The 24,343-nt window shown below is 36.1% G+C and overlaps 1 protein-coding gene across 1 annotated transcript in view; it reads left to right on the forward strand.

The window, feature by feature from the left end:
- Positions 1-24,343, forward strand: part of CUNH8orf34 (chromosome unknown C8orf34 homolog) — a 300,229-nt gene that overhangs the window by 270,106 nt on the left and 5,780 nt on the right. Inside the window, 2 exon segments of the mRNA XM_037058678.1 lie at positions 1,523-1,570; positions 13,797-13,890. Coding sequence (XP_036914573.1) covers positions 1,523-1,570; positions 13,797-13,890 — 142 coding nt within the window.

Consider the following 24,343-nt stretch of genomic DNA (forward strand, 5'->3'; position numbering starts at 1 on the left):
AGGGGAGGAATCATTAAGACGAAGGACTAGTCTGTCACATGGGAGGGCCAAACTGGAAGAACCTACAGCATTCTTTCTAGACTAGTTTTCCAAATGAGTGGAGGTAGTATAGCAAATTCAATCATAAAAACCAGTTTTTCTGAAGTAAGTTTCCAACCTTACCTAATGCTTTGAGTTAAATTCCTTAGTTAGGGAGATTTTTATGGATTTGATTTTTCTAGTAGTTTATTTTTTAGTTTAAGTAAATACGACTGTCTTACTTCTCTTGTTATTTTATCCATTGACCATCCTATAAGCTTGGAGCTTGTGGAAACATCTAAAATGCAGCATATTAATGTTTTTTGCTATTGGAAACCATTATTTGGAAGAAAATATATTACCCTATCTAAGTTTTTAGGAATACCAGTACTTTATTCTTTGCTTAATTTTTGTTTTGAAATGAGCATGCTTTTTTTAACCCTCTCAAAGTAGTTTACAGTGTACATCGCTTTTTTAACTAAAGTCAATTTAGGTTTTTTGTTTAAAATTTTTTATTTCCATAAGGTAAAAGAGGGATAGAGTGAAGTTCAGTCCCAGAAACACTCTGCTTGGCTCCCTGACTTTACCCTCCACTCAGCACATCTCAGCATCCTTCAATGTGCATGTTAAATTGGCCTGAGGATGGCTTACCTCAAGTTGTACTGAAAAACCAGACCAATATATGTACAAGTTCTTGAAAATAAAAAAAGAGGAAACTTGAAGCATTAGAAACAAATGTAAGCTTATTCGCATTTATTTAGTTATCTTTTAAACACATATGGTGTTCTAGAATTTATCATTTTACAGTATTTTAGAATTTATTTCCAAATGTCTCTGGCATATAGGATAAAAAGATAATTTACCCAAACTAACAAGTTGTTTGACAATTTTGACTTCCAGTGTTTGGATGAGTTTGTGATATATGTTTAATCTGTTTTAAATTTCAGTGATTTAAACCTCAGTGAGGACTAGCATTCAGTGAAGTGCCAGTATAAGGCACAAATAATGGAGAATTAACTAATAACATATAAGTAAGGTGAGAAAGACTTTATATAAATATTTGGTAAAAGGCAGGTTCATGACCTATGCTCTTTTCCTAAAATAGTCTTAAAACGATGTATTAGATCCTCACACACAATTATTGACTATAGAATCAGTGACTTTTTTCTTATTCTTATTATAAGAGCACATTTACAAATTAATAACAAAATTTTGTACTACACATTTACCGTTCCGTCCTAAAATTTAGTTAACTACTCTAGGCAGTTGTATGTTTATGTCACCTAAAATTGCTTAAAAGTTATACTCTTGCCTTGAAAAAATGTTATCTCCTTCACAGTGAAAGTGACCAGTCTGATAATCTTACAAGCTTCAGCTGAGATGCCGGGGAAATAGTAAAGTTTTGGTGTTGCTCCTGGGTTTCGCTCTTCTCCTTGACTCCCTTCTTTGATTCTTTCTTCTCCTTCTCCTGACTTTGTCAACCTCTCTTCCTCTCTGCCTCTAGGGAGAAGCCCCCAGTGGAGGACAGTCATTGAGAAACTACATGGAAGAAGTGAGTTTTGAGGTGGCCTGGGGACATAGTCTGAAAACAGTCTACCTATCATATAGGATGAAGCCCTCACACGGGCTTTCTCCGTCTGCCTGTAGGGTTCCCAGCCTCTGCCCACGCAAGGGGCGTGCCCACACAAACAAGACCAGTAATGTTATCAAAACTGCTTTTGTTCCTCATTGCTGGGGAGATGCTGCATATCAGTGCCTCTTGAAAATGAAGGTAAAACTGCACAAACCTAGTGCCATCATATACTTTCAGGCACAAGAATTTGCTAATATCCTGGTAAATGAGAAACACATGCTGTATATTGGCTATCCCCTTCAAAATAAGACGTGATCAGTTCTTCCATGATGAAAACAATCTATACCAAATAGTCATTTATTTGTGTGGCAAAGGCTTGTCCAGAATGTTATTTGGGCAATCCGTTAAGCAAAGTGCTGGCTTAACAATTAAGACATATAGGTGGTTTTTGTTGAAAAATCATTTAGACTTCTTGATTTGTTTGGGAGAAGCCCAAGGGGCTCTGTGTCACGTGATGTGTCTTTGGGCAGGCTGCGAGTGGTGTTTGGGAACTTTCAAGGAAACCAGTGCATAGAATCTGTGAAACTTGGTCTGACACCAATCCATAGTGGTCACTGCATTAGCCATCTGGATTCCTACAGGTGAAGGGACCTGGGAGACAGTTGGGTGGTGAGGTCACAGACGTACCAAATATTAGATTTGACTTTTGCTTCTTAGCAAGACAGTCTGCTTCTCGAAATATTCTATTCTTGCATGCACAAATTCTTTCAAAGACAATTTTGAATGCCCTACTGAGTGTACCACAAGGGAGGAACCCCCCCCCCAAAACAGAATTATCTTCTGGTGAGTGGGCCCCTTGCAATATAGGCTTCCCCCTCTAGGTGAGTGTTCTAGGAACCCATGTGTATCAGTGTATGAGCTGGTGGTATTGTGAGAGGCTGCAATCGGTTTCAGTGAATTTTTTTTGAAGACTCCTTCAATGTGTCTGCCCATTTCATGATGGGTGATTTATGAGTGCACCCCCCCCACTACACACACTGTGCAGAGTGTTAAGCAGTTTTTGACCCAAAACAGCATGACCCATGTGCCCCACCCTCCCTGCTCACCAGATCTTACACTGGACAACTTTTTCTTTGTTTCTCCAATGAAAAAAGTCCTCAAAGGGAAATGTTTTGCCGATGTGGAAAAGGTGAAATAAAACAAGGCAGAAGCACTAAATGGCATCAAAATTGCCAAGTTCAAAAACTGTTTAGAGCAGTGAGAAAACTGTCTTGATAAGTGTATTACATCAAATGGAGAGTACTTTGAAGGTGACTGAAGTTTAAACATGTAAGAATAAATATACAAATTTTTATAAATAAATTCCAGTTTTTTGTGGTTCCCCCTTGTATGTAGTTCATTCATTTATTCAGACCACCGAACCCATACATAAACTCCTTTTTACTTCCAGATCCCTGGAGAGGAAAACCAGAGTACATAACACCCTTTACGTCTCTAACATTCTGGTTTTCATGCTTGTTTGGAGGTGGTTGGAGTTTTTTGAAAGGTACATGGAGAAGGGCAACAAAGAAAAGAAAGGACATAACCAGGTAGATGGTCTGAGCTCAGGTTAGAAAAATCAAAATATATGGTGCACAAAAATGGAGGGTTGGAGCACCGAGTTTAAATTTCAACTTAAGAATTGGATACAAAAATTGAGTAGACGACATTGAGCAATAAATGTTGCCAGCACGAGGCAGACACTCTTTTTGACGTGTACACTCATAGGATTTCCCTTTAAGATTCTGTGGTTGCCCAAGCGCTTGACTCAGCATTCCCCACGTGCTAGTAGGGTCTTGAGGGGTAGACCACCGCCGCAGGAAGGGCGCTTGATACCCTTTGTAATGTGTGGTTAGAGGCCGAGGGCTGTGGAGTAAGGGGGACATCGTGGTGCTGTTATAGGAAATGGGCTGCATACAGGAGAGAGAACTTTCAAAGTGTCTTGTTCTCATCCTACAAAGATCCTTTTGTCTCCATCATCACGAATGTGCATATGAACATGCATGTCGTATGTAATTGTAAGTGCTGAAAGTGAGGAAAAGGCCGAGAACATGTACCTGCTCAGTGTGGTCCTCTGACTAGTAACATCATCATCGCCTGGAGGCTTGTAAAAAATTGCAAAATCTGCATTCTAACAAGATCCCCACATGATTCATAAACACCCTAAAGTTTGTGGGCACAGCCCTAAAGTGTTTTTTCCAATGTTATTTCTAGAGAGTAACTTCATACATCATGGAAAATCACCAATTTTATGTAATATAGGTAGAGGAAAATTTTATTAATAAATGTAAGAGTTTTGTTTATTCATCTACTCTGAGGAATAATAATTTTGGTTGAGTAGAGGTATAAAATGTCTGTAGCTTACGAGATTCATTACGGACTTTCAGTTTGAATTTACAAGTATGTGCAAACTGCCCAAGGTAAGCCTTGCCTTTTCTAGGGTTTCAGTTCCACATAGTAATTTTATCTAATGTTGGTTGGTAGTTAGCTTTTAGCTCTTATAAAATCAATGTGATTATCCTTTATAGTAAAATTGTAAGTTTGATCTTAATTATAGCACTGTTCACTTATTGATAGTTTTCCTGGTTTGGTTTTTTTTTTTTTTTTGCAAACAGTCATTGGGTCTTTGATAAATGTACTGAAACTCTTCTTTATTGTGAACAAGTTAAAAATGTGAGCCAAAAGTGATAGTTTTGTTTTTTCGCAAGTACACTCATTTCACTTTTGCCCTCTTTGTTCATATTCCTAGAATCGGCAAACAATAAAAACCAGTATTTATATATGTTAGAAACATTGAAGTTAAAGCTCAGCTAGCAAACATTTGCTTTTATTTAGTATACACTAAAACTCATATAAACCATAGTGTTTACACTTTTAATATATTTAACATTTCTTGCTAAAGTTTGAACAACTCTTTGCAAATCAAAGTCTCTGGGTTTTTTTATTTATTTACTCATAATTAGACAGAATTATTACCACGTGAAGTCAGATAGCTCTGTTTAGACCTAACTCAAAATTAAAGATACAATATTGTCTCAAAAAGTAACACTAAAATGGAATTTCTAGTCCATATTTTATATTGTTTAATGTTTAATAATGTTTTATTGTTTAATAAGAATAGAATTTATATTTTTGACCAAATTTGAAAAACAAGAAGATATTTTGTAATAGTCTACTTTTCCTAATCTTCAAAATGGTTCTGAAAGTTAGAAAAATACATATTCTTTACTTGTAAGGCACTTAATAACTCATGGGAGAAATAATAATTTCACACGACAAAAAATTTAGTTTTTGGAATCATAATATCAACATTCATTATATGTGTGCGTATGTAAAATTTAAAATAAATTGTCAAAATCAAATACTTCCAAAGCTAGCTAGGCCTTTTGTAGAGAAGCTAGTCTATTTAAAAATATCATATTCCCTAGATTAATAAAAGGGAAGCAGCATAGTCTACTAGTTAAAAATCCCCTAATTATTGGAGAAATGTGTTGAACATTTATAAACCAGGTAAGTGTTGTAAAGTTAAATGTTTGAGAAGCTCTGAAGAACTGAAGACTGAGGCTTATGATTTTTTAAAACTTTTTAAAGAACAACTTTGAGCAGTTCTTCACAAACTCAGGAAGTTATTGGTGGAGGCAACGTTCAGAGGGGTGTGAACTAGCTCAAGGTGTCAGGAGGCAGCTTCGCCATCTCTGAGGGTGTCAGACGGGAAAGGAAGCCTGTTCAACAGCAGACCTTTTTCAAATCTGTCGAGGCTGGTTTTGCCAGCTGCACCATCTGAACTGGAAAGGGGATCCGTTCTATGCGACAAAATGTATTAGAACCACCTATCCTGCCAATTTTGTCTGTTTTTTTTCCCTGTGTTGTATTCTGTGATTGTTAATGCAATGAAGTTCCAACTATACTTCTGAAGGAATGTGCATGACATTATTCTCCTAAGTTAATAAGAGATAATAGACTTTTCATCAAGCACAGGGGTTTACTTTTAAAAAATTGAACTAACCATTATTCACTATCATAGTTTTATTCCACTTAGGAAACTAGGAAACAGGGATTTTTTTAAAAGTAACTCTAATTTGTTATTGATATTCATTAATAATTGATACATGTTAAAAGATAACAATTTTTAAAAAATTTGTAATCATGTCTCTCAGAGAGAGATAAAATGAACACATCCAAGATTTATTCAACTCATTATTTAATGCGAGAACCAGTAAGATGTTACAACCAGTCCAAAGATTTCAAACCTTCACAAATATAGTTAAATAAGAAATGTTGAAGTACAGTTATAAATAAGTTCAAACACTGGCAAAACTGATTAATATCAATAGGATAATGACTGCATTTAAATAGACACCATTTGCATTTATGTAGACAAGAATTTTTGTACTACTATACATTTCTATAAAGTACATATTTGTAAAATAGCTCAAAGTCACTGAATGACTCAGAACCTCCATCAAATCAGATAAACGGAAGGGCATGCTGGAAAATTTGTTACTGGTTCTGAATCCATGTGACTGATGCTCTCAAAGAGCAAAACTCAAAACGTCAAGAGTTTGGAGTAGGGGAAGGTTTCCAGATTGAGAAGTTGCCAATCAGGAAGTTTAGAATGCTAGCAGTTTCTGAAATTTGTCTTAACAAAGTTCAGAATTCTGATTTCTTTTATGTCAAAGAAGGAAAAACGAGAGGGGTTGTTTGTGCAGAAACTAAAGCTCCGAGCAGAATTTCTCTGATGATTGGATGTCTAAAGCAGTAGCTACTAGCCTGAAGACCACTGGGACAGAGGAGGCCTAAACAAGATGGAGTCAGAGACACTGAGCATTTCCCTGTTTTACAAAATGACTTAGTTTTCAGTGACTCCAATACAGCCAGTAGTGTTCCATTCATTTCAAAGCCTTTCATCACTTTATCCCACGATATCTTGGGTGAGAAAATTCCACCAAATGGGGTGAGTTAGGAAATAAGATGGAATGCAAGCTCAGTGCATAGTATAGTGTGGCAAATTTGTCAAATAAATGTATTTTAGAATCTCATTTATTTTGTAATGTTTTTCGCATTCTACCATACTTTTTCTACCTTTATTATTGCTCCCTTTCTTTTCTTTTCCGAAAACCTATTAGTTCAAACTTACAGCTTCTCAGATTTGTTACCTCCCTTATTAGGTTTTAATTGCCCTTTTGGAATCCCCATAAGGAATGAGCTACAGAAGTATGGTTAGCATAGGTAGCTAGATATTAATAAAGAAAGGGAACAAAAGGAATCAGGCATTAAGAAGCCTAGTGTACTAAGGAGCTGCAGCTTCACACACTCCCTAGGGGACTGCAGCATTCCTTGCCCAGGGGATTAAGACTCCTCCCTCCCCTCTGCAGAGATAGGACTAGATTTCCGAATTCCCCTGGAGAACTGCCAATGATACCAAATTATCAGGGGGAAAAGGAGTGGAAATTCCTCTGCTGGCTGCACACCTCATAGAAGCCAAGGTAGAGCAGGGAGAACTGCTTCTACTAGGGGGCATGCACAATAAGAATTAAGATGGCAAACTTAGAGGCTAGTCGGTCTTGCTTGGGAAAGGGTCAGATTTCATAAGGGACATAAGATCCTTATTAGCCCCCAGAAGATCTAGGAAATAGATTAGTTAGGGGGAAGACTCAATGCCAGCCCTTGAAAGATTGGAAAGTTGATTGGTTAGTTTGAAAGAGCACCTGGTCCTTTTGAAGACTGAGATATTATAATCAGCCTAATAAAGTCTCTCTCTCTCTCTCTCATCCTCTAACCTGCACTCACCCCATTCATTCACATTTTCTTTCTCTATAGCAACCATGTGGGCCTAGAGGCCACATGGACTCTAGGCAAGGGCCTGGACACAGCACCAGCTGGAGTGCAGCTGGGAGCACAGACTAAGCTCACTTGATGGAGACAAAGACTGGACTAGACTAACCTATAATATACACTTAACCAATGGCACAGAATTTCTGGAACTTGGCCTTTGCTCTGGGCCTGATGAAGAGAAGGCTGGAATTTTTTCACAGCGGGACAAAGCTGAACAAAGCTGAACCCAGTACAGTCCTTTGATCTTGCTTCTACAATAAACCTTACTATTGAAACATCTTCCCCTATGGGGGTCCCTGGTATGCTTTTCTTGTTACTCCAGGAAAGGACCTCATTTTCACTGATGAGAGTATAATTCACTAGAAAATTATGGATATCAGCCTGATAATACAGGACATTTCATTAACAAAGTTATTTCCAAACTTTATTCATTGAAGTATATGAATTATATGGAGAAATTCATTCTCATGGAAGTAGAGTCTTGATTCTTTGTCAGCAGAAGTAGCATTCAGCGTTCAGTGTATCTGGAGTAGAGTGTAATTTTGTTTTGCTTTTATACGTAACATGCTTCAGGGCTCCTTATTTTATCAGGAAGGATCCTATGGTGATAAAAGTAAAATGGAAGTGATTAACCCTTTTTGGAAGATGGAAACTAATATTGTGTGCATTAATTTTATTCTTAACCAAAGGGAAAGTAATACTTATTGCCTGAATTAAAGTTTCCATTGGTGAAAATTTGAGCAAAGGAACATTTTTTTTCTCTAAATCTGATGAAGTTGCAGGGCCACACATGACATAAATCACTGATTGATGGCATTTAGAGAATCTAAAAATAAGCTATTCATGTGGAATAACAATATCGCTGAAGTTTATAAAGTACTTACTCTCTTAGCAGATAGAATGATATGTTGATACAAGGCTAGCGACTGTTTTCCATATGACACATGTCACTATTTCTCACCACTCCTAGTCCCTGGACATTTGCATACTTATGGTGAAAGTGTTTTGGAAAAAGGATGAATGGCATTTCTTCTGAAAGCAATCCAAAGTTCTTGCTCTTGGGAATATGAAAGAGTTTGTGCTATGGTCAGACTCAGGTTAATATTCCTGTAGAAAAAACAATTTTTAATAAGATGGCAAAAAGGAACATGTCAGCTGTTATTTTTAAAAATATTCAAGATTTTAGCTCCTTGACCCCATCAAAAAGAATTATAAGTAGTCTGATGGGCTGAACTTCGGACACACATGGTGCTGTTGACATTGATAAAGAAAACAGGTGCTTTACCAGCTGTATTCAAGGGAAAACCAAAGCAAAACATTTAAGCAATTTATTAATAGTAATATTTGTACTGCCTCTACAGTTCCCACAATTCAACATTTCAAAGCTCTTCCCAAACTGTATATTTTACTGAGCTGATGTTCCATCTGTACTTTATGTAATTTGCAACAAAGGATAGTTGGGTGCTTCCTATATTGCTTGAGAGTAAAGTCATTAAAACCGGTAACCAACTGGTAGTTTGGTTGAATATTCTGAACTATTGTGGGCCAAAGTAGTTCAGCTAACTTATTCATCATCTATTATGAGGACAAATTCTAGTATTTGGACCTAAAAGGTAATTAACCAGAATAACTTTTAAAGTAAAAACACTTTTTCATGATCACTTTAAAACTTTCTCTTTTAAATAAAAAGATTAGCCATTTGATTTTTAGCCTACAAAACCAAAAAGCACATCTTTCATAATTCTTTAAGTTTTACATGTTGTATTTTTTTAAAAACTGAAGAATGTGATTTTCCTCTGTTACATGAAAATTTTTGAAAATTTACTTTTGCTGTCTTCTATACTGTTATGGAATTTGCAACCTACGATCTTTCACATTTATGCTGCTTCTTTAGTGACAGACCCCAAGATCAAATCCAATAATTGATAAACTTGAAAAAAAATAAAATCTTAGAAATAAACCCTGATCTATATCTAAATTATATACTCCAAGATTAAATATTTTTAATTCTTTGCTGACTTTCCCTTTAACAGTTCATTTAGTGCTTCTCACATACTACTAACTATAAAGGAATCTAGACCTAAACATTTACTGCTTGTGAAGTACTAGAGATGAGCTAATCCAGTGGCTTCATCCTCTTCATTCTATCCCAGGAGGGTAAGTGACATGCCTTAGATCAACCCTGACAAGAAGTTGTGACACATGACCCCTGGGGCAAAGACTTTTCACTGCAAAGCCATCTCTCAAGTAACAGGAATTTATGTTTTAATCTGATTAAGAAACTATTCTCGAGAGTTGCTCATGCTAAAAAACTTGTGATTTTATTTTTAAAGCGAAAATTGCTTTTCATTTTTTTGTTTTTATTTGAATTTTTAATTATTTCTTTAAATTTTAGAACTGTTTTAGGCTTACAAAATCTATTGCATAGATAATACAGAGTCCCTATACACCTCTTCCCCAGTTTCTACTATTATTATCATCTTATATTAGTATGATACACATCCTAATTAATAAACACATATTGATATTTTATTAGTAACTAAACCCTTACTCTATTCAAGTTTTCTCCCTTTTTCCTTCTTGTCCTTTTTCTGTCCTCAGATCCCATCTAAGATATCATGTTACACTTTGTTGTCATGTCTCCTTAGACTCTTCTTGTTTGTGCTCATTTCTCAGACTTTCTGTGTATAATGACCACAGAAGTTTTGAGAACTATTTAGTTCATCATCCCTTAATTGAGATTTGTGTGATATTTTTCTTATGGTTCAACTGAGATAGTGTGTTTTTAGGAGGAAAACCATAGGGGTAAAATTTTATTTTCATCCCATTCTGTCAAAGGAACCTCTTATCAACAGGAATTATTGCTATTGATGTTGACTTTGATCACCTGGCTTTAGGTAGTATTTGCCAGGTTTTTCCATTGTAAAGTTAGTTATTCTTTTTTGCTTTGCCTTTCCATATTGAACTCTTTGGAAGAAGGTCATTACACATAGGCCACTCTTAAGAAGAGGAAAGTTATTAACCACTTCCTTAAGGAAGAGTGCCTACATAAATATTTGCACTCCTTCTGCATGGCATATTGGTTTACATATTGAATATTTATTTATTCAATTATTTTTTATCAGAAGGAACTCATAAATATTTATTTTATACTTTGGGTAATAACCCAATGCTACTTTACTTGTTTTTCTTGCTCAAATTTTTCTAGACTTGGCCACCGAGAGATTTTTGGGGGGTTTGGCTCCTTTATCCCTTTTATATATCATCAGTAGTGTGAGTGTGTGTGTGTGTGTGTGTGTGTGTGTGTGTTTTTCTTTCTGGCACATCCAGATGCTCCAGACATCTTGTATATTTCTTGCCTCAGTCCAAGAATCAGTCAAGAGTATAGTTCTTTTATTGAAAAGTGGTAGTGCAAATTAAGACCTGGGTGGTAGTTGTGTTCATTGCTGTTGGAGTGTCATTGTGTTTAAGTCCTCTCAACTGCCAGAGCAGGCAGATATATGTGTGATTACTAACCCATGTACATATAAATATCTATTAGTATTTCTATATGTAGCCATTTGTATATATAGTAAGCAAATCATGAATTTATACTGATGTCTTCACTCTGATACATTATACNTAGTGCAAATTAAGACCTGGGTGGTAGTTGTGTTCATTGCTGTTGGAGTGTCATTGTGTTTAAGTCCTCTCAACTGCCAGAGCAGGCAGATATATATGTGATTACTAACCCATGTACATATAAATATCTATTAGTATTTCTATATGTAGCCATTTGTATATATAGTAAGCAAATCATGAATTTATACTGATGTCTTCACTCTGATACATTATACTTAGATTATTCTACCTTTGCTTATCTATAAACTCCCACTTCAACTATCTGTATATCTAGATATCTGTATTGATATCTATCTGTTTATCTAGCTATATCGTTTTTAGAATTGTTAACCCGTATGCCCATTGGAAACACGTTTATCAGCTATAGCACAGTTGAAGTTCTATGGATTTTGACAAATGCTTAATGCCTTGTATTCATCATCATAATACCATACAGAATAGTTTCACCTCCCTAAAATAGCCCCCATGCTTTAGCCCCCCTGTCAACTCCCTAAACCCTCCCAAACTGGAAAATTATGCCATTTTGAAACGCTGCATTGGGACTAAACATCTACAGCAGTAACCATCCACAATCAAGGGATAGCAGAGAGGATGTCTCTCTCACAAAGGAATTGATTGATTTATTTTAGAGAAAAGAGGGAAGGAAAGAGGAAAGCAGAGAGAGAAACATTGATTTCTTGTTCCACTTATTGATGCATTCATTGGTTCATTCTTGTGCGTGCCCTGACTGGATATTGAATCAGCAACCTTGGTGCATCAGGACAACACTCCAACCAACTGAGTACCTGGCCAGGGCCATACAGAAAATTTTTTAAAGTGAACATACACTGTTTGCTGATTTCATGTTTCTTAGAGATCAGGGGTTGTGAACCTTTATTTTTTTACTTCATTTTCCGGTTATGGTTGGTATACAGCATTATATTAGTTTCAGGTACACAGAGTACTATTAGACATTTATATAACTTGCAATGTGATCACCCCAATGCCTCTAATACCCATTTGACTGTGAGCATTTATTTTTTGTCTTACTGGTATTTGTCTAAGGAAAATACAGCAAACTACCTCAAATTCAAGGAAAAGATCATTAAAAAGCTTGGAAGATAGTGGATGAATTTCAGAGAACAAAAAGAGTGAAATGGCAGATCACATTGACTTTGTGCTTTTTTTTTTAGTTTTTTAAAATATTTTATTTATTTATCTTTAGAGGGGAAGGGAAAGAGAGAGGGAGAGGAATATCAATGTATGGTTGCCTCTACCAAGGACACACAATGTGTCGTGTGTCCCCTGCCGGGAACCGGCCTGCAACCCAGGCATGTGCCCTGATTGGGAATCGAACTGCAATCGTGTGGTTCGCAGGCCTGTGCTCAATCCACTGAGCCACACCAGCCAGGGCGACTTTGTGCTTTTAATTTTCAAAATATGTTGGAAAATATTTTTGAATCATGTCTCAATAAATTTGAAATAGTTTTCTTCTAGAGAGAATCCATGCTCCCTTTCTCCTTCATCCTCTTCCTTTATTTCCTTCTACTTTCTCCTACACAAATATTTCCTGAGTGAATACCTGTTTTCCGGCCCAGTACTATATAATAGACACTGGAAATGCACAGGTGAAAAAAGGTATCCATGTCCTCCAGGACCTCCCACATTATTTTGAGGCAGGAAGATATGAAAGGACAATTATTATATAGTAATTGCTCTCTTGGTACCACAGGCACACACAGGAACAGGGGATAACTCTGTCTTGCAGGATCAGGGAAGGCAGTAGAGATGACGACACCTGGGCCTGAGGGTGTGTTCATGTTTGAGACACATAAATACATTTAGTGCATTCTAGGCAAGAAGTATAACACATGAACACATCTTGGCAGATTAGACAGAAAGACAAAATTAAGGAGCTACCAGTTAATTATAGCTGGAGAGGAAGGTGGGGATGGAACTGCTGGTCCATCAAGCTGGACAAGTGCAGACCATGAAAGGGCTTTGAGATGAGATGTCTTCCTGGGAATAATGAAGAGGCTACTCAGGGATAATGAACAAGGGGATGGTATTTTAGGAAACTCATTTTAGAACAAGGGGAATTGATGGGAAGAAACAGGGAGCATATGAAACTCAATCCTAGAAAACTTCACAGATGGCTGTGATGGGACTTACAGTCGGGATGGGAGAGGATAAGGGTCTGTTTTAGTTCAGTGACATAAGTCATGGAGCAGCAAAGAAGTATTTGAGAAATATAATAATAAAAATAAGGAAGTGAGAGGGAGGGAGGTAGTGAAATAGTACTGAAGGATGAAGTTAAGAATGTTCTCTAAATCTTACTAAATTTTATTCTTATTAAATGGAATTTGAAGTCTTGATGACAAGAGACACTGTTTGCGCAATTTTATAATGAACATTTTATTACTACATTGCCAAAAACAAGTTCTAAGATTTCCTCAAAAATGTTAATTCAGGAAGGAACATAGCCAAGGTATTTTTTCTTATTAAGACATTAAATCTTATTAAAAGGAAAAAAAGAGTTTAGAGTTAGTGGCATGTCTATGACAGGAAAGTGAAATTAAAATTAGAACTCTTCTCTATTGTCAGGAAATTTTCATTATGGTTTGTTGAACATGAACTTCATGGAAGCTGAAGAGTTCATCCATATTGGTCCACATTACTATTCACAAGTTTATCCTAGAGTTTAATCTGAAATGAATTTTCTATTTGGCAGGATGAATCTTTAAAGCAATTGCAGGTGGTTCACCAACCGTGGATCTTGCCAAGTGACACAGAAAGTGAAGGAGTAGAGGCAGAGCAAGAGAAACGTGAGTAGACCTTACTATTTATTGACACATTGCTTTTAGCCAAAGGACAGCTTCGATGGTGATATACCTCTTTCATAATATCAAGTGTTGTCTGCAAAGAAATTCAGACTTATTTAGGAAAAACATGCTAAGCTACACTTCAGGTATATGGATCTTGATTTAATGATGTTGTAACTGTTTGGCAAAGGATCATAAACTAACTTTCTGAAAAAAGTACAATATCTTAAAAGAAGAAATTAATCATCCTGAAAACTAATATAAAATTTTCATTTGGAATGTGAATCTTCTATACATACATAGAGTTAGATCAGTGATAACTAACTTGTGATTACTTACATAATTCAAAGTGTGTTAGGATCAGTTCATTATTACATATGGAATTACGATTGTTAGTTAAATGAGTAAATATATATAGAGTTCACACTTGAACAATGCAGCGGTTGTGTATAATTTTTGACTCCTCCAAAACTTAACTGCTAATAGCCTAGGGTTGACCACAGTTCTTACAGATAGCATGAACAGTGGATCAACACATATTTTGTATGTTGTATGTACTGGAGATTGTATTTTTACAATAAAGTAAGCTAGAGAAGAGAAGATGTTATTAAGAACATCATAAGGAAGAGAAAGTATTTTTACAGTATTTATTGGAAAAAATGGTCTAAGTGGACCAGTGCAGTTTAACCCATGTTGTTCAAGGGCTGACTATGTATAGACACTGTTCTAAGTTCACAGAACAAATTAGTATTACAGTACTTGAGATAGAATATACAGCTCTTGACTTAAATGGCTGTATTATAATCATAACAAAGAACAGATGACTATAATTTAGCATGACTCAGTGCACACGCTCTGCAGGACTTAGTTGGTTTTGTTAGACATATGGGGTCAGCATTCTAAGTGGAAGGTTAATGTCTGAATCATATAGAGAAAACAACAATTCTTAAAATAGTAACGATCAAATTTACTTTTTTAATCAATCGTAGCTAGCACTGAAAAATAAGATTTTAAGTGATTATAAGTGATAATGTAGCCTTTGTGATCACTGGTGTGAAGTGATTAATTAATAATTCTCTTCATAACTAATGGGTTACACAGGTAGCATTATGATTCTACACCCAGGGTTTCCAGGAAATTCCTTTTCCAGGTTAAAGGCATTCACAGAGCTCATGTGTTCAGAGAGGGCACAGCCAGGAAGGGACCTAGGAGTCCGAGAGCTCAGGTAAAAGGACAGAGCATAGAACCCAGGTGTCCATCCCGTGGCATATTCAGAAACATAGTGAGTAATGCAGTGACATTTGACAGATTTCACGGGAGAGAATCAACACCCTCTATAGAAAATAACTATGAAGACTCAGAAAGCAAATTGTGCTTTAAGGTGCTTTAAGCAAGTACAAAAATACAAGTTTTTTTGAAAACCTTTAATGCAAAAAAAAAATCCTAAGTAAAATGGCTAAGGAAATGAGTATCCCCTAAATTTGATAGGATAAATAATAGCCCATACCTTTTTTAAAAGCAAATGATAGCACACTTACAGCCCCACTCCCCCCATTCTCCACACATTTAAGTATACATGACTCTGATTCTAGAGTTGGACTTAATAATTTTTACCAAATTTCTTTGAGGTCTTCATAAATGTTATATTTAGAAAAACCCTTCCAACTAATTGTGTGTGTGTATTATGTAAAGACAGTAGATGGGCTAGTTTTACTCTTGGCTGTTAGATTTAACACGCAGGTGCCCAAAGTGGGCAACACTTACAGGTAAACATCCTTACAAGATGCACCGTGTGTTAATTCTGTCAACGTGCTATAACTTATGATGCACCAAAACTTAAAAGTACACAAAGAATTAACCAGACCAAAAGTACACAAAGAATTAACCAAACTTGTACTTAATCCAAGTTCAAATGTGAACTTACTTCCTTTTCCTTCAAATCCATATGTCTCCAATCAGCATTAAGTCTGGAAGACAGCTTAATAATGCAAAGGAAATAAAAGTCCCCACAACTGGCTTTAACCCTTATTATCATCTACTCACACTGCTTTTCTGGATATATTTTCATGAGATTTTAATAATAATTTGTAATCATGTCTTGTTCCGCTAGGATGCAAATTCTTTGAGAGAAGAAGTCTGTTTTCTTTATCTTATTGAGGTACAAAATAAGATCTCAATAAATATAAAAAGAATGAATGAATGAATAAGTGAATGAGTACTGATACTCATGTTTCTTTGGTACTCTCTAATTTGTTTATTAACAGCTGAGAGTTTAAAACAAAATAAATAATAATTATGACAAAGTAATTGTAAAATTAATTTTAGTTCAATTAAAATTTTAATATTGTGTTTTTAGGTTAGCCTAGGATTTCGCCATGCGGTCTGTATCACTCAAAGAAGGCCATTCTTGAACTCTCCTAAACATAGACCTTGAACCAAAGCTGGCTGATTTCAGCAATTATCACTTCACAGTGGGAAATCATTTGAAGTAATATTAGGGTTTAAACATAATTAAGTAGTAATAGGAGCCAAATGGAAATGGAACGCTAGCTATCATTGTACCTAAGCTCCTAGCACTGACACTCAAATACCTTTCAAGAGTGGCATCCAATATTCAGGGGCTGGGGCAGTGTAAGATGGCGCTATGAAACTAATGGTCTCTGCGCTGAGACTTGCATTCAATGCATGTGGTTTGTGGAACAACTGGAAAGGTACATCTAGGTCCCCTACTTTATTTTCTCAGTGACAAGGAATAAATGACATAAATCTCTGTGAACCCAGCATCTAATTTAGAGTCTAGAAGCTCATTTATTAGAAATTCGTGGTGAGGAAAAGGACAAGATTCATCATTCCACCATTAACATTTGTTTCTTAACTCAGCTTTCTATAAATTATACCTAGATAATCTTGTAGAATTTTCTAATTTCTTGAGACCAAATTATCATGGTGAAAAATTTCCAGATAATTTCAGGATCTTTGTAGTGGTGCATATTTCTTATTGCACCATTTTAAAATAAGTCATAGGTCAAATAAGTTTTATTTAAAAGCACATTTTAGAAGTTGTCTTAAATAATTAAATGGGAAGCTTTAAAATTTTAAATTATAAACAATACAAGCAAAACCTTTAATAAGAATATTTTTCTTTTAATAATAAAGTATAAATCACAAGTTTAAAACATTATGTCAGGGTGTGCTTGTTTTTAGTCTCTCAGATTAGGGTCCAAAGTCATTATGAAACTCAAATCACAGATATTTGGATCTACTGGGGTAGTTGTATGATGTTCATAATTTTGGGCTCCACTTTGAACCTATTGAATCAGAATCTTTGTGCATGGGACTTTGAATTCTGCATTTCTAATAAACTCTTCATGTGATCATGACTTGAATGCAAGTCACTAATTCTAGCTTGCATTCAACAAATATGTTATTCTGATGCTCTGACCTCTATAGTTTCTCAAAAGAAGTCAGCATCTAATATTATTGAGGAATCTTTGTAGATGTTGTGTTTTTTTTGTTTTGTTTTGTTTGCCTGCTTTCAGGATTTTTTCTTGATCTTTGCCTTTTGGTAAAGGGATATGCAGTTGTGGATATCTTTGAGTGCAATGTTATTGAAGTTTCTTAGGTATAGTAGATTAATAATTTTCATCAAGTGTGTGAAATTTTCAATCATTACTTCTTTAAATATTCTTTCTGCCCATTTTAATCTTACCTCTCCTTTTGGCACTCTGTTATTTTATGTTTTGGTACATTTAATGGTGTCCCAAAAGGTCTCTGAGAAAGGTTTGTTCATTTTTTTTAAAGAATTCCTCTATAAAAAAACTCCTGTATAAAAAAAATTTTTTTCTTATACCAGCTCAAATATGATTTTGAGACCTTCTCGTAAATTTTGCATTATAATTACAGAATTTTTATTTTCCCCTTAATATTTTATATGTTTTATTGATACTCTCATTTGGTAGGAGTTCATTCTTATGCTTTTTTAAAGATTTTATTTATTTATCTTAGAGGGAAAGGGACGGGGAGAGAGAGAGAGAGAGAGAGAGAGAAATATCAATGTATGGTTGCCTCTGGTGCATCCCCTGCCAGGAACCAGGAACTGGCCTGCAACCCAGGCATGTGCCCTGACTGGGAATCGAACCACGATCGTGTGGTTCGCAGGCCCACGCTCAATCCACTGAGCTACACCAGCCAGGGCTTCATTCTTATGCTTTTAAAAAATATTTTTGACATGATTTCTTTTAGTCCTTTGACTATATTTATAGTAGTTGATTAAAGTCTTTGTATCAAAGCAGTCTTTGATTTAAAGTCTATCATCTGAGCTTCCTCAAGGAGAATATCAATTGACTGCTATGGTTCCTGTTTATGGGCCATACTGTTATGTTCTGTTTAGCATGTATAATATTATGACTTATAAAGCATGTCACTTTTTTGTTTATTTAAATCTCAACATTTAATATAATATATTTTGAGAGCTCTGGAAATTGGACCATCTCACCTTCTCTGGCCCAGTGTATTCTTACTGCTGCTTGTTCTTATTATTGTTGCTACTTTTTTATTTAGTGACTTTTCTGAACTAATCTGTAAAGTCTATATTTTTTATTGTATGCCACCACTGAAGTCTTTGCTCAGTTAGCTAATGACTGGGCAAAGTATGGAGGATGCCGTGAGCACTCCAGTGGTGTACAACTATGGCGCACGGAGCCCATAGGTCCAGAGCCCATAGGTCCAGATTCTGACTTCTCAGGTCTTTTCTGATCAGATGCATAACACTGCATCTCTTGGCCTTCTAGATACCCAGAAATACATCAGAGCTTTTGAAAGCCTTCTACGAACATCTCATTTACCAGAATTTATTTTAAAATTTTTCAGTAAATCTCTTCTTTGCTTCAGCTGGTATCACTACCTCAGGAAGCTGCTATATAAAACTATTGTCCCTGGTTGCTTTTGACAAATTCATAGAGACACAGTTTCTCACCATGTGAACTTTAATTCAGGTCAAATGAAAAAAAAAACCATTCAAGTGAGGATTTTCCAGGCAGCTTCCGTTTGGCCAATTCTCTGGAAATGAGATAGTTGGGGGAACTTGGCACTGTTCTGCCGTCATGGGAGCTAGGCTGCTTCTTCATGGCTACAGTCATTGTGGAGCTGCTTCCTTTCAAAGCTACTGCACAGCTACTGATATCGAGTAACTAAAACTGCATACAACTTAATGTTCATATTCTTTAATAAGCTGCTTTTCTTTACTAAATGTTCTATAAATTATTGTAAGTTTTTGGTTAATTTCCAACATCCTGAAAAAGTTGGTTTTGTGGATTTTTGCTAGTGTTTTCATTGCTTTTATAGAGGAACAGAAGTTTGGAGATCCCTACACACCATTTCCAGATATGCTTCTCTTCTCCTGTTTTTCTTAAATTCTTCACCCTAGTTTTCTCTTTCTTTGAGGAGGGGGTATATGACATCTTTGTAGTGAGCTACAGAACCAGACAGTGTCTTCTTCCTTCAGTCCTAGTTTTATGAAAGTGACCAAAAACAATTTTACAGTAAAATAAGTTTTGGGAAATTCTACATATTATATAGGAAAGACTCTCAATTGCAAAAATACCACTGATATACAACGTTTCAAAAGGGGCGAGGCAACTCTACAATTTTAAATGAACAGATGAGGTATAATCAGTAGCTTGGCTTTAAATGAGGAAAAATGTTCTCCACTGTTGACATGAAGAAATGCTATATAGTATTTTCTGAAATACTTACATACTAACGTCACTGAATATTCCTACAGCAACAAGATCTGTTTGACTGTGTTTAAGCCCAGGATTTGTCTTTATTTACATTTATTTATTTATTTATTTATTTATTTATTTATAAAGAATGCTCATTATTTCCTGCTTTCGAAATGCCTAATTTATGGAATGCCTATTAACTGCTGGAAGAACAAGTGTTCTGGGATTTTAAGGAGGGCTAATCTAGTCTAATCCTCTAAATATTAGTTCTTTCCATTTAGTGAAAAGGAAATTGAGGCACCAATCAATTGTAGGCTTGTTCATGCCACCTAACTAGTAGCCAGGGGAGGACTAGAATCAAGGGCCCCTGCTTGTGCCGTGGGATGTTTATCACCAATGCTTCATTCTTCACTCGTGACCTCCTTTCATCCCCCTTTGCTACCAGGGTGACCAAGTCTGTGATGCGACTCTCGAGAGCCAAAGTGCTTCAGGCAGCAGTGGGGCTCTGAGTTTCTACTACCCGCCCGGGGTATGGGTAGGCTTTTCACCTTGAAGAAAAATCTTTGTTCTCTGCAACCGAACATCAGGTTATTTCTTTTCAGGTGGTCTCCCAAGATTTGTATTTGAGCCATGCTCGAGGCAGTGGTGTTATACCACAGCCGATTGTCTTAATGGGCAACAGGCGCTAGCATTCTATCACATGAAGGGGTGGAGGGTGTGTGGGAGAGTAGCGAACTGTAGAAAGAGTAAAGTTTGCTGTAACGCAATAGCTAATGAAGTCAGAGAGGGGTCAGGGCTCCATGAGACTTGTAACAGGATGTTAATGGTATTAGGTGTGGCATCAGAAATAGGGTCTATAGACTTCAGGAGATAAGTGAGACAGAACTTAGATAGTGTTATTTAAAAATCAACTGGTTTATCCCACATGACACATGTATTTGTAGAAAAAAAATATTCCACACTGGAAACAAGAAAGAAAAAAACAATAATAGTAAGACAAAACAAATACCAGAAGGATAACTAGAAAGGTGAGATATTTAAAGAAAAAAGACGAAAGCTTCTGGCAAATTATAGTTACTTCTGAAGGCAAAGAAATACTGGTAGTTTTTATTCTTACCTTGCACATTCAATCTTCTGTGACTACTTAGAAAATTCTAAGTCTTTGCCTAAGAAATTCAGGGCATCTGAACTGACACCAGGCAATAAATTATCAAAATTACATATATCAACATTTACATGTTTGGTTACTGTTATCATTATAAATATTTAAGCATTTATATTTAGTCAGTAAATATAAAAGTGAGTTAATAACTACTGTTAATTATCTGTTAGAAGCAAAAGATTCTAATATCACATTGCAATTTTTCTCTATAATATTGATTTTAGAGAATATTTTGGTTACAAATATATTTTTGCAATTTCTAGAGACCAAATACCTCTGAATTATTCATGTGGCATTCTTACTTTGAAATGTTTCCCATGTCTATGGTAAAATTTTGATATTATGAATGGTTCAATTGATTTCTAAGCTCCTAGAAAAAATTTAAATGGTAGCATTGAGTGACATTTAAGACATAATCTCACAAACCAAACTATTATTAAGTGTTATGGGAAAATGTGCCAGGTTGCTCAGTAATATATAAGGTTGCATGTTTCAAGACTACCTGCTTTTTTTATTAAAACTTCCTTGTCACATGCAGTAGTAGTCAGAAAATTTCATAACAGGTATAAGAGAAGGCTTTGTTTAAAAAACAAGACAGCCAAACTGTTCTTTTGGAGTGCAAAATTCTTTACATTATTGTAAGGAATTCTTTAAAATTAAGAATAGGAGATACATGGTCCACTTGTTGTTATTTAAGAAAAACCAAATGTGTGAATGAGCAGCACACATTTTTATTACTTTTGCCAAATATTTGTTGGTCTTGGAATAGTCTATTTACTATAGGTATGGTAACATGACAAAATAAAATAATGAACACAGAATAAAGGGAAATCTAGCTTATTCTTTAACTTGGATGGCTTTAGCTTGCAGAGCAGCCTTATATCATATGAGATATATTTTTCACAAACGAGAACAACGGATTGGGCTGGCCACAAGCGAAGCGTGTTTGTTCTCTATGGATGTTGTTCTGTAGGTTTCAGTTACTGCGAGAACTTGAGCATGTTCACACCGGCCAAATCATTCCGTGGTCTCCTGGGCTTGTTTTGCAACATTGACCTTTGCAAATTAACTGGACCTGGACCTTTTTGTCTGAAATCAGGAATTTAAGATTCTCCCATAAATTTCATATGCCCCATAGGTCAGATGGTTTCCTAAGAATAATCGTGTTTATGGATCTACAAAACTCAACCTGCTTACAAGGAGAAACTGCAATGCGCTAAGCTCCAGGGCATGAAAGATGAAAAAAATTAGTATATGATCTCTTTTCTTTAGTAACTTACAGAGAAATGCATAAGCACATGTACCCTGGGGCAGATTGTGTCTCCAGAGGAAAATAGAATGTTATGGATGCCAAAGGAGGAAACACCACGTTGTGTCAGCAGTAGGAACCTGGGCCTGGAAAGACCTTCATGAGGAAGAGTTAGTCATTGTGTTGTTCAAAGCTCCCCTATCCTTCCTATATTATTATCATGTTCACCATCTAATGCTTTGTGTGCCCATTCCTATTCTCTTAATTTTTGATCACAAAGTCTTGTCACCACGTATGCCTGCTTCTTTTTAATGAAGTATTGAAGCGGTATATGACAAATTGCAAAGATAATTTGAAGCCTGAGATGATATTAACTTTTTCCAGAGAAGATTTTAATTCTGCCTCTGAAAGACGTAATGGGATAATAGCCGTCCTAGGTTATTTGAAATTCAGCAAGAAGTTGAGAAGACTATTAAGTTGGACTTGATTCTCGTCGAGAGGGCTGGCGTATGTCTGTGTCCTTACTCCTCTCCTGCAGTGTGGCCTTCAGAGTGGCAACCCTTACCGACCAGGGGAGTTTACCTGGGCCACCTCCCTCAGTGACCCTGGAGGTCCGGTGTCTGTCCTGCCAGGGGAGGAGCTTTTGCGATCACTGATTTGGTTGCCAGCCTCTCAGAATTTTCTTCTGTAATTGGCAGGTACCTTTTGAGGAAGTATGTCCCCACACTCCATGCTTATTTCTGTTCATCTTTTTATTTGCCTGTATATTTGGCCATTTAATACTTTATTGCTTTGAAAGGTCTCTGATGCTTCAGACATGCTTTTAAGAATATTTTACAAGTTTTAGTGGGATGCTTTATCTGGATATTTTACCCAGCCATTCCTGGATTATCAGCTTCTCACTTCAAAATGGTTCAATAAATTTGGGCAGAATTAGCACATCTTCAGATTATTCCTTTTTGTTTTTATAGAGTAATATAAGATTTACTTTTTATTGCTTTAACTTGTGCCAAACATAGTGCCAGGTACTTAGCGTGTGCTTGGTAAATATTAGTTAAGTCTAAGCTCTTACTTTTTGGCTTAACATATAACATGTAAAATGGTTTTTATTTATGCAAAAAAAAGCTAATGACAATATTTACTTTATCTTCTATCCTGTAAGGACTTCCATCCCTCACGTCTTATTAGGCTTCTACTTACCTTTACTCATATTACTATGAATGACATTGTGTTCTTACCTCTGCATGGAATTTGTTCCCAGTAACTTGTTAGGTTCCCAGTGTACTTTATTAGTGGTCTCAGTTTTTTTCCAAGAGCATACACATGTCATTTAATTATGTCGTTGTGAGGCGAATTTCCTTTTTCTAGAAGCTAGGATGGAGCGGGGAAAACTGGGAGTCAGGAGACTCATCAAAGCTCCTGCTTCTTCCCTGTGGTCCTCAGATGAGTGAATTGCAGAGAAATGGCTCACATTCACGTTCGTTGTGTTTGCTCAATTCCCAGACTAATTATCGGAGGCACAGTCACTACATGGGACTGAAGGGGAATGCTGTCCTCCAACATTCCTGCCAGATACTTTCTGCCTTTTACTTACTGACTAGGCATGATTTTATCTTTTCCCTTGTGAAGCCACAGCTCATTTTTCTTAATTCTTTTACAGCTTCTGCATTCAACTTGTGGCCTCTAATATACCTTGGCACTTCAGAGGAGAGAAGGAATATAGTCCTAATCTGGGCCAGTCTCCCTTGGGTGGCCTCGTGGGTGGCACTGACATCTCATGCGATGCTCTCACATATTCTTCCAGGCTGTATGCATTCAGCTCGTGCCTAGTAATCGGGGGACCTCTCACCACACCATCACTGATCCCAACCTACCTTATTATTTATTCCTTTCTCCTTCTTCCTCCTACTTCAGACTTGTCTTACTTTTCTCAAATTAAAGGGGAAAAAATCAGTGTTCTCAGCACAGAACTTCAAAAATGTGGCATCATAAATCTTTCTCACTGAGAGAATTAGCATCAATTCTAAAGGTATTAATTTAATAATAAATTTGAAAAAATTGTTCCATAGCCTGATATAAAATAGAACTACAAAGTCAATTTGAGGAATATATTTAGAGTTACAGCATTCCATTTCTCCTTAAAGCCTGTTGTAAGTAATTGACATTTTAAGGTTATAGAAAAACATGTACGTCTCTAAAAGAGGAGGAAATGAAAGAGGACTGACATTTATTCAATTTCTGTAGCACCTCCTTTTATCCCCATGACAACTTAATGTGTGGGTGGTAGTGCTCTGATTTTACAATCTCAGATTTATTAAATAT

The sequence above is a fragment of the Sturnira hondurensis genome, unplaced genomic scaffold (assembly GCF_014824575.4).
Source record: "Sturnira hondurensis isolate 20B ecotype Veracruz unplaced genomic scaffold, ASM1482457v3 Scaffold0010128, whole genome shotgun sequence".
Taxonomy (NCBI): Eukaryota; Metazoa; Chordata; class Mammalia; order Chiroptera; family Phyllostomidae; genus Sturnira; species Sturnira hondurensis.